This window comes from Notolabrus celidotus, chromosome 3 (assembly GCF_009762535.1).
Source record: "Notolabrus celidotus isolate fNotCel1 chromosome 3, fNotCel1.pri, whole genome shotgun sequence".
NCBI classification, from domain to species: domain Eukaryota; kingdom Metazoa; phylum Chordata; class Actinopteri; order Labriformes; family Labridae; genus Notolabrus; species Notolabrus celidotus.
Window position 1 is genome coordinate 16,467,360 of NC_048274.1, and position 11,437 is coordinate 16,478,796.

General features: G+C 42.8%; 1 protein-coding gene across 1 annotated transcript; it reads right to left on the bottom strand.

Annotated features, from left to right (window-relative positions):
• Positions 1-7,797: 7,797 nt before the first annotated feature.
• Positions 7,798-11,226, bottom strand: irx3a (iroquois homeobox 3a). The gene is made up of 2 exons (XM_034680978.1): positions 10,690-11,226; positions 7,798-10,099 (listed from the first exon to the last, which is right to left on the bottom strand). The coding sequence occupies exons 1-2, from the start codon at positions 10,906-10,908 to the stop codon at positions 9,032-9,034; spliced, it is 1,287 nt and encodes a 428-aa protein (XP_034536869.1). The 5' UTR covers positions 10,909-11,226; the 3' UTR covers positions 7,798-9,031.
• Positions 11,227-11,437: the final 211 nt, after the last annotated feature.

Sequence of the window (11,437 nt, forward strand, 5' to 3'; positions counted from 1 at the left end):
GCATGTTACCCCGCTTCATCCTGCATGATGGACTGGAAAATCCATTATTTATACCTGCGGTAAACACTTTGTATTAACACTTATTTATGTTTTAGCACTGGGACTTTCCTATTGTATCTGTTTCTATAACATGTTCCCACTGTTTTTTTTAATTTGAAGAGAAGGTTTATTTTCATTAAATTTATTGTAAATTACTGCAGCCAAAAGTGCTGCTGTGGTCTTGGCCAGGTCTTCCTTGGAAACAGGATCTGTGCTCTCAGTGGGACTAACTTGGTTAAATCAGAAATAAAAATAGAAAGGTTGAGCTGCTTGTCAGTATTCATTAATAGTGGCGGATATTGTATTCTATGCAGACACATTACTGCAGACTTTCTGGCATGGAGGATTGTGGAGACTATTGGCTGAACTGAGGAGAATCAATAGTGGGGTTTACAACTTAGACACTGGTAGGCATCATCATTACACAGCGAAGCCCTCTCACCTGCTGTTATCGACCCTCCTCTCAGGTTTACAGCAGCACTGAGCAATGCCTGGCTTGTCTGGTGATGTCATGTGTGTGTGTGTGTGTGTGTGTGTGTGTCTGTGTGTGTGTGTGTGTGTGTGTGTGTGTGTGTGTGTGTGTCTGTGTGTGTGTGTGTGTGTGTGTCTGGTTTGTAGCAGCAAGGCAAACACAACCTGTCTGGGTCATGCAGTAATGCTCGGGGATGTGAATAGCCCTATCTGTGGTATCCATGTTTGAATAAATCACTCTTGGTGGCGTGTTGCAAAATACGGCATGACGATAAAGTTAGAGCTGCTGTGTCCGGTGCTACTAAAGTCTCCTTTGTTCCTGTGTGCTGCTGATAAGCAGGCTCGGCTCTGCGTTGCTAAACAATTTCCTGTACATGGTTTACCCCTGCCTAACACCATGCTAGCTCTCTAGAACAATGATTAGCCAGGTAGCTATTTGGATACACTTACCACATACCTACCACCACATGGAAGCTTGGATTTACAGTACTCTAACACACAAGGACACAGGAATATGTATGTACTGGATATCGTTTTTTATATTTGACATGCTTTTCACATATTCTCTTCCATTTGCAACTGCTTACATAGAACTAGGGCTAATTTCTTACATCAATGACTTACCAGCAACTAAGTGTTTGGAGGTCAAAGGTCAGAGTGTCCCCTGACTTAAGAATGATTGTGTAAGATATTAAAGAGCTGAGTTAAAAGAAAAAGAGAAGCTGGGAAAAGAGAGCTGTTACATTGTTTATTCCTTTCTTAACCTCCCACATGAACAAACACAAGTAGAGTGATATAGGGAGGCCCAAAGCAGACATTCGTCCATGCATCTTATGAACTAAATTTTCCTGTTTTCTCTCAAGAGCTGAACTTATTTTTCTCTGTATCCCAGGATAATGAAGCACATTTTCCCATAGTAATGGATTTATTCATCTCATTATCTTAAGATGACAAAGCCTGTTTTCTACCTGTTTAAGCCTATTCCTAAGTTTCTTTTGGGCTTGCAACTAAGGGGGGGGGGGGAGTAATGATCAAGCAGCAACCATCAGTGTTAAAACTGAAGCCAAGGTGGAAATGCAAAAAAGCGCAGTTTCTTGAGTGTCCACTTGAGGCTGGCGTCATAAACCAAGAAATCCCCATTTGGTCCCAAAGTGAAATGACAATTTTTTGAACAAAATGAACAAGGTTTACAGCAGGGTTCGAAAAAGTTCTAGGTATGTAGTTTAAGTATTTACAGACGAGGATTAATTACACACCTGTTTAGGCAATACAAAGAGTAAGAGTTGTGCGTAAAATTGCACAATTAGAGGCATGGTTGAGTTGACGGACAAGTGGGTGCATTGATGTTGTTTGCTAGGAGGCTAAAAACCCACCTCGGCTTCATCTCTTTTGCCTATGTTTAGGCTGATTTTTAGTTTGATTGAGTCAGTCTGATTCAAGTTTGATTCATCATAGCTGGGCTTCAAAACACCTCTTCAGAAACCAATGGATTTAGGTAAATAAGACTATGTCCATGTTTTATACAGTCTATGGTTATGATCATCTAACATTCAGTCAAAATCTTAAAAAATAAATAAATAAAAGTAACTCAAAAAAGTAAAGCAGAGTAAAAATACCATGATTGCACATGCTTTTAGAAGAATAGATGCATATGCTTCTCTATCCCAATTCAGTCATTGCTTATACCCTCTGATCTAAGCTCTATTAAAAATGTTTCATGGGTATGGAGTCAATTTCATTCAGCTATAAACTCGGTATGAATCCAAATCAATCCTGCTTCTCATATTACCCAGGAGAGACTTTTTAAAGAGTTTCATATTGGCAGCATGCAGGCACAAAAGTGCAAACAGTATATAAAAGGAAGCTCATATATGCAGTGTATTGCACTGATAGGGAGGTGATGGATATAGCCAGTTGGAGGTTGTGAAAATGAACTCAAACTAAAGTGGATGTGGATCAAAGAGAGGGACAGCGCCAGTGATCATCGTTAGACTTCCTGTGCACCCTCCCTCCTCCCCTCGCCATGTGAACGCCTCCTTTTACATTACCATTATTAAAAAGGAGAGGACTCAGTTAATAAAGTCTATTAATCACACCGGGGGAGTCGGTTCATCGGTTCACCCTCTCGCAAGGGTCTCTAATCAATCAAGCCGGGCTGCTAATGTATTCATGGGAGATGTAAGAAAGGACTTGTTTGACAGTGTTCCAAGGAGGAAGAATTTATTAAGTTCCCTTCACCAGTCAGCCAATCCCAAGGAGTCTTGAAAACACCCCCACCCATATGCCACTCTTGTCCTCCCCGCCTGGTCCTGTGAATAAAAGGGCCTTCATAATGTATGAAGTCTGTACAAATATTAGAAACGTCCTAAATATGTCCTCTCATTAACAGTGATGAGTGAAAGCTCGACTATTGGCATTTGTCAGATATGCTCTGAGTGTAAAGGCACTGTTGTACAAGGCCTCTGCTGTGTCGGGTGATGTCGAGACATCACTCTCCTGCGATCCTCTCAAAAGACGGAGAAAATGTGTCTTATTAGTTCACACAAGGTGGCGAAATTCTGTGCTACACCGCTGACTAATGTACAAAGCTGAGAAAGCGCAGGCCTGCTGGTTTTGCTGGGCCTCTGTTAGTGACGTGTGAGGGGAGAGGCTGCGGAGACGAGACATCAGGCTGGTAAAAAGTGCACAGCTGTTGGAAGCAGCTATGAGGCTTTTTTTGTTTCAATAAACCCACTCCTGTGCTCATCTCCTTGGAAAATCCTCCATGGGCAGATTGACATGGTGAAGAGGTGAGGGAATGCAGATTTTCCCTGAAATGTGAAAAATGTTGCTATAATTTTCCTGTTCATAAAAACACAGTTCAGATCAGTTTTTACATGAAACCTAATCGCGTATTCGCAAATTTCAACACTAAGTACAATATTGTGTGAGTTAGGGAAGAAAAGTTCAGAACATATTGGGGCTGGTACATGTTTTATAGAGCAGGGTGCATAAAAAGCTGGTATTGCCTTTGCTTTGTCCTGAGGAAGAACTGAAAGGAGGCTATGCTCGGCTTCAAAGCTGCATTTCCATAATTGCCCTGTAACTCGGGCCTGTCTGAAGATCTGAAGGAGGCTGAGAAAAGCACAATCTTTCAGCTGGCTGAACGGCAAAAGCCTCTACGCCTCTCCCTCTGGCCCGTCGGCCTGTCGCCCCCTACCCCACTTGTTGCCTTTCGGATTCAGTGAAAGAATTCCTCTCTCTAACCTCCGTCAACAAAAGGCATGAAATCAGTGCCCTCCCTCTCTCCTGCCTCGGCCCCAGAGAATGTCACTGCTTCTGGGCCTTTTGTCCTTTTGCTCAGTGTGGAGAAACACAACAACCCCTGTCACCCTGCTCCCTGGCTATTCTTTAACATGTTGCTGGTGCACTTTCACTTACATTCTCAATAATGAATTTGCCATAAAACATGCAGGAGACACAGAAGTCCCATATCTTTGACAGGGGGTAAAATCTAGCTTTCCACCTTCTCTTCTTTCAGCTCCAGAGTGCGACCGCTGTAACAAGTTGCTGTGGAGTGCGGCGGCCTGAAAGCCTGTGTGTGGAAGTATGTGGTGTGAGGGACATGTGTTCCCTGAGAGCGGATCCCTGCCTCTCCTGCGGTCAGCCAACACAGTCAGGCCGAGTTGCTTGCAAAAAGGGCAGACCCCTTTTTCCCGGCCCAGGTCGAGCACTGGGTGGGGGCGCGTTTGACAGTGGCTCATAAAAGGATTAGTCCACCGCACAAAGACAGTGGGCCACTTCTAAGCCTGACTAAGGTCCACAAAGGAGATGACATTTGTCTGTCTCTGTGGCAGGAGGGGGTGTGTCACAGTGGTCCAGCCTGGGGTGAAGGTAGGAGGAGGAGGAGGAGGTGGTGGCACTGGTGCTGGGGCTACAATGAGTGAAGGGGTGATCACAAGAGTGACCCCCTTTATTTGCAGCGGCCTCCTCTTTCACAGGGCTGCTCTGGTGTTTATTTACTCCACGGTTCCTCCCCATTCACACATGATACTCTGATGGCTCCATTGGCCGGACCCTTTCAGCCGCCTGGTGCTGCAGTCCACTTTCTCCCAGATCAATGAAGGCCTCGAAAGACTGATTCAATTTCCTTTTAATGATACCATCTTTCTGAGATTTTTCCCTGTCTAAATGGCTGTTAACAGCACATTACTTTTGCACAAGTATAGCTATCTCAAAGTGTTCAGGATAAGACAGGAGCATGCAAAAGAGCTTAGAACAACAGAGGCTATTTGATTAGATGGGGAATGGACTTTTTTTTTTGCTCCATATCAACAGCTTTGCACACTTATAATACTGCAGAAATATTCCTTTAAATTGTAAATAATCATAAAAGGAGGAAAATGTTTAATTGTTTTCTAGCATATATATGAATCTGCAAAATGCATGATGCCTCATTGATCATTTTATTTAAGTTTGCAGCAAGGATCCTCCAATTTTTCTCAAGTCCATCCTAACTTCTCTTTTCTCATTGCCTCGTGTTAAATAATTACTCTGATTTTTAGTTGGTTACTACAGTGCCACAGTGTGCCCTCGAAACTCTCAGCGTTTAACACAGCATGGACCTCAGAAATAAGAAGAGGAGTCAATGTTGATTATTGCTCATTAGCCAGGAGAACATCCACTTAACGTGCGGGGGAAACGAGTGACACACCATGCCCCACTGGAAATGGTCCCTGTGTAGCTCAGAGCTAAATGTTAGCTAATGCATTCCATTTGCTCTTTGTAACCGGGAGCAGGTTGGACACGTATGGCGACATAAGCAGGCATGATTACTTTGTTTCTGCCGAGGCTTTTTAATCCTTAATTTCATGCACTGATCAGAGGAGAGGCCCTGAGCTGCACACACGATCACTGGCCTTTCAGTAGCATTTCAATCCAATCCTCATGATCAAGAGGTGGCTTGTTCATCTGGGGCCCCACAGGAGCAAACATCCTGTTAACAGTGAGGAAATAAAGCATCCTTATTTATGATAAGGTTCGGTCTGTTTACTGACCTCACAAACCACATTTTACTTTGGAAAGATCATATTTACATGATATCAATTTTAATTATAGTTTTAAAGAAGCTGATACTGTTTAACTTCCAACAGCATAACTGACTGAAAATAATGTTTCAATGAATTGATTTGAGTCTGTTCTTACTCCAAATGAACTCTTAATTCGAAGTAGCCTATATAAATATAAATCATGAATGTCAGCGTTCTCCTGGCCATTCAAAGCTAATTCCTCTAACTCAGACTGGAGTAAGAATTCACAGAAAGAAGAAAGAGAAGTATTACATCAATCAGCTGGCTGCTGCCACTTCTGAATATGCATCGCGCGGTTAGAAAAGGCTCTGAAGGAAGGTAATTGATTAGACAGGAAGGCAACATGGTGAGAGGGGCTGCAAAAAGACTCCGCAGTGTTTCTCCTCGGCTGATCTGGGGTTTGTTTAAATCAAACCCCCTAAACCTGGAGAGAACACGGCTCGAGAGAATCAGCGCTTTACATCACGGCACACTTTCAAAGATCTTCTCCTCGCCTGACCAGCTGAGTCGAGTCGAGGAATGTTTGACAGTCTGATGTGGCGCGCACTAAAATATAAATGCAAGCGTGTAAGAACAGGTGTTTTCAATTTTAAACAATGAAACGAAAATTAAAATACATAGTTTATACATAGCCTAAAGATGAGAAAAAAAAATCAATGAAACGACGTTTTATTCGGAGAGGCTACATTTTTGGTACTATTGTTATTTCCAACATCCTTTTTTTCCCCTTGAGTTCAAAAAGATGGATAGAAAAATAAGAAATAACGTTTCCCAGACTGTCATGTCTCCAGTGAGTCGTTTAAAAGCAGACCATTGTCTTATAATTTGGTTTGAATGTGAACAGTGATCATGTTAATGGCATTTATCTTGGCAGATTTTTCTCTGACTTTACATTTTACCATATTTTTTCTATTAGATGTCATCTAAACTGATTTCTTTAAAAGCGAGAGAAACAACTGAGCGCGCTTTCAGGGTACACGTGAAGTCCTGCAATCCTCAAGTTAGGTATGGCAAGAAATATTTTTATTTGTTAAAATTCTGCCAAAAAGAAAAAAATATCCACTTGGATTAGAAATAATTATTTCCAATGTTGCTTTGTTATGCGTTTTGGTTATTTTTGTGTCATCCTAGGCCAAAAGGTTGGTTGCGTTTGACTTCTAGTGAAAGTGCTTGTATTTTTCAATTAAAAATCTTAAGCAGTGTGTGCAGAATTTAAAATCAATCTTTTTCTAGATGTTGGTGTCTTTTTGGAAGCTTGAAAAACAAGTTTTGTGACTCGTCATCAGACAGTCTGTAGTTTAAAACCTTAAAGTCACACTCATAAGGCTTTAAAACACATTAAAAATGTGTCATTTTAGGAAGGAATTATAATAAAAATATTACAATCGAATTCTGTATCACAACTGGTGGATAACGAAAGCATGGAGCAAATAAAATCGGAAGAAGACTCCAGAAGCAGAAAGTGTGTCCCTGTGAACATGGCCGGCTGTTAGTGACTGTAGAGGGAGCTCCAACACTAAGTTTACATAAACTTCCTCTGATAAGCTCCCACACATGCAAATGATCACATCACGGGCAAACAAAATAAATGATGTTATTATTAGTTATTCAGCAGCGATATATTACAATTATACAAAAGAGCAGGGCTGGTTGAGGAAAATGTATGATGTGTGTGAGGCACGAAGGCATTACAAATCGAGCATGATGAGATCTGGGAGTTTCACAGCAAAGCTAGAATCCATCTCCAGGATCAGCTGAGCCACTTTTACCCAACGATAATCTCCCAGTCATTTATTACCTTAAAGTCTCTTTTCTGGAGCGTACAATTTCAGTCGAAAATTAATGAAAGAATTATTCATTTTTACACGACCACAGCGCCTCTATACGGATAATCCCACAACATTAATATATGCCGCAATACTGGCTAATTAGCCTTAAGTCCCTCCACTACAAAAGTGTGATAAATCCCTCTCGAATATTTACTTATCACGGCCACGGAGGATGAAGTCTGTGCCTCGGGCTGTCCACCAACTCACACACTAACACACACACACACACACACACACACACACACACACACACACACACACACACACACACACACACACACACACACATCTATACACCAAAGCATTGCAATTCAAGCAGCAATGCACAATAAGAGCCACCATCAAAAGCAGCTGTCAAAACACCTCGGCCAGAAAACCAAGCGTTTCTTAAAGTTGCAGCAGTTCATTTATTAGCCAAAATATAGACTTTCTTGTACAATTTGGTTCACAAGTATGTACATATTCTTAACTTTATATACAAAAACATTTGAACATCAAATCCTCACAGAACTTACAAAAAGAAAATAAAAATAAAACTCACAGACTACAGGTTCATACATTATTACATTAGCAGTTTTACACAGGACATGCTTACAATGTAAGTTTACAGAGATGTATTATTTTTTATTTTACATTCCATATTCAAATTAAAATAAAGGAGGGGAAAGAAGATGGGTGAGAGGTTATTTAGATGAGAGAGCCGAGAGGACCACCGCTGCCTCAAGATGGTTTATAGGCCTGAAATAAACATGGGGGGGAAATAAATTCTAAAAAACAAAATAAAAACCCCCACTAATAATAGCCTCGTGAAGAGCTAAAACACAAAGTGATATAAAAGTGACAATTGCCTTTCATAAACGAGCCTGTAGTGAATTTGCATTGAGCTCATTTGCATGACCAAACAAGTAAGTGTAACATAGGCCTTGACGAAATAACACAAGCGCACACACAGGGATAAAACACATCTGAGAAGAAAAGCTAATTTGGGTAAATGTGGCGTTTGGAAAAGAAAATGTGATATGGCATCAAAAAAAGAAAATTCCCAGATGTCATTAACTGACAGCCTCTCTATCTTTGAACTGGGTGGAAAGCTGTTTTTAACGACTTTGTCTCTGCATCCAAAGGCACTAGATCTTTCTCTGAAACTGTGGCGATGGAAATTAAAATAGAAAATTAAAATGCAATAATTCTGATCACAGCCCATCCTGGCGTTCACAGTAAAAACTTAGTGGATTTAGGGTTTTTTGTAAACCACTGAATCCCAGCACATGGGCCTTAATATTAAAGGACAAATAAAGAAGGGAAGGGTGACAAATATTAAAAACAGTTTTCACCCAATTCATCATAAGACTTCTATTTTCTTAAATGCTCTCTGATGAGGTTTTCTCTCTCCTCTCGGACATCTACGCTGCTCATACACACTCACACACACACACACACACACACACACACGCACACCAGCTCTGACATAGTAACACTGTTAATCTGTGTGGCCTAAAAAAAGAACAAAACTCCATGTTTGACCGGCAAAAGAATGCAAAAAGAGGTGTAAAATGACAGAAATGAATGACGGGCAATGGACTATAGTGTCTTTGTCTCTGTACTTATTTATACATGCGCGTCTCAATGTCGGGGACATGTACCTGTGACTGCAGTCTCTGAACTATGACTCTTGTCCTCCGTTTGCCTGCTGCTGTAGAGGGCCAAGCCGGCTGCAGAGGCCTGGTTTGCCAGTCCAAGATAATGGTTTGAGTTCAGTAAAGCCAGCTGGTGCGCCGAGAAGGCTCGGTTCGTCCAGTTCTGGATTTTTCCAACAGGACAAGAAGAGATGAGTCTGTGGGGGGCGAGTATGGTCTGCGCGGCTGGCCCTGCGGAGTTGCTGCCGTTCATTTGTGGTGATTTCCGCGGATTGTCTGGGGCCGTGGCTGTCTCTGCCAAAGACCAGATCTTTGGCTTTTGGGCCGGGGCAGGGTTGTTTTCTGAGGGGGGTGAGTTCGCGGACACAGCGTTCAGTTTGAGAGGTTCCCCGTTAGGTTGGGACGCTTTCGTGTCCAAAGACGCGTGATGATGATGGTGGTGGAGGTGAGGGTGGCTGTGGAAGTGCTCTCCTCTCTCCACGTCCTTGCCCTCCTTCCCCACCGCCTTTAGAAACCTCTGATCGGGCCCTTGTAAATCCTCATAGCCGTCAGAAATCTCAGAGTCACTCCTCCCGTCGAGTTTAAGATCTGAATGCAGGTCGTCCTGGTCGTCCAAGTCGTCCTTGTTCTCAATATTCTCCGTGTCGATGTTCTCCAGATCGATCTCCTCCTCGTCCTCTCTCTTGTCGCCCTCCTCCCCCTCGTGATCGCTGGAGTAAACATTCCCCTCTTCGTCGGTGCGATTCCGGGGAGCCCAGGTCATCTTGTTCTCCTTCTTTAGCCTCCTCCTTGCGTTGGCGAACCAGGTGGATACCTGAGTGAGGGTCATTTTGGTGATGATGGCCAGCATGATCTTCTCGCCCTTGGTAGGGTAGGGGTTCTTGCGGTGCTCGCTGAGCCAGGCCTTCAGGGTGCTGGTGCTCTCCCTGGTGGCGTTTTTGGGTCTGGACGGGTCACCGAACTGATACTGGCCATATGGATAAAAAGCAGGGTGATGGTGGGCAAAGCCTGGATGCTGGACACCGGGACTGTCTTTCAATTCATACTGAGCACCCTGAAAGACAAAGAATCAGATGGATTCATTAAACTTCAAAAATTAATGCCACAGGATGCTTTGTCTTGAATTATTCCTGATCATAAACCTTGCCATGGCTCGCAGTGTGACGTGTGTATTTAAAGTCATAAAACAACTATAAAGTTATTATTTAAATGTGAACAAATCAAACGCAGGATTTATTTTTTAAACCATATCTTAAAGTTTTTTATTCTAGTCACGTTTCTGAAGTGAAAATATTTGTAATTTATTTAAATCCGAAAAACATGCACATGGTTTACTTTTCTTCATTTATTCCAGCTTTACATATGCACCTCCCACAGCTCATTACATCATTACATTAACTCTCACTTTCAGGAAATTATGAGGGAACAACATACCTAAAACATAGCTCGCCAGTGTGTTACTTTTTAACCACTTTAACTAAATTCCACTAAAGATTTAGCGCCGAAGTTCACCGCGTCGCTCTGAAACTTTGGACTCCAAAAAGTGCCCCAAACATCTCCTCAAGGCCTGAGTTGTTTGTTTCGTTAATTTTGAAGTGTGGCGTCAAACTTATAGATAAGTTCAGAGAAAGCAGAGGTACTCACCAATTGATTGAAAATTGATATATCGTTCGAGTAGGGCAGAAACGCTCCATAGCCCTGCGCTGCTGCGGCGAAAGGAGATCCATACATGGTGGAGAGGACGTTGGAGAGCGCGCCGGACGGACTGAGCTCAGTCCCGGACCGGGCATTGCTGGCGATCCCCTGGCGTTCCGGCGGGTATATCGGTCGGATGTACTGATATCCCAGCTGAGGGAAAGACATGGTGGTAGGAAAAGGGGGGGAAAAAGTCTGCTGCGATCACACAAAGCAAGGGAATTGCCTCGATATCCACTTTTACAGTGTGAGCATGTGAGCAACAAAAGGTGCAAGCAAGGGAAGTCTATATTTCCTCGGGAACAGCCAGTGTAAACGATCCGGTTGCGCCCCTTATTTCTTCCTCTGTCTTCTTCTTTCCACCCTCACTTCCCTATTGATCTGGATGGACTAAGGTCAGGTCCTTACAGATTGCTTTAGATTATTGGGACTCCCTTGCTCAGATTGACATTTCTAGTCGTTTAGAAGCCCCTCCTATTTTTCAAATCTCACCCCCTCTCATATACACCACACACCAAACAGCCTCTCTCTCCCTCCCTCCCTCCCTCCCTCTTTCTCTCTCTCTCGCACTCACACACATGCACACACACACACACACACTCTCTCTCTCTTTCTCTCTCTCTCTCCCTCTCTCGGATAAGTGCCCTGACGTCGCGAGCTCTTATTTGAATGGGATTTCAGATCTCATTTTATGGCT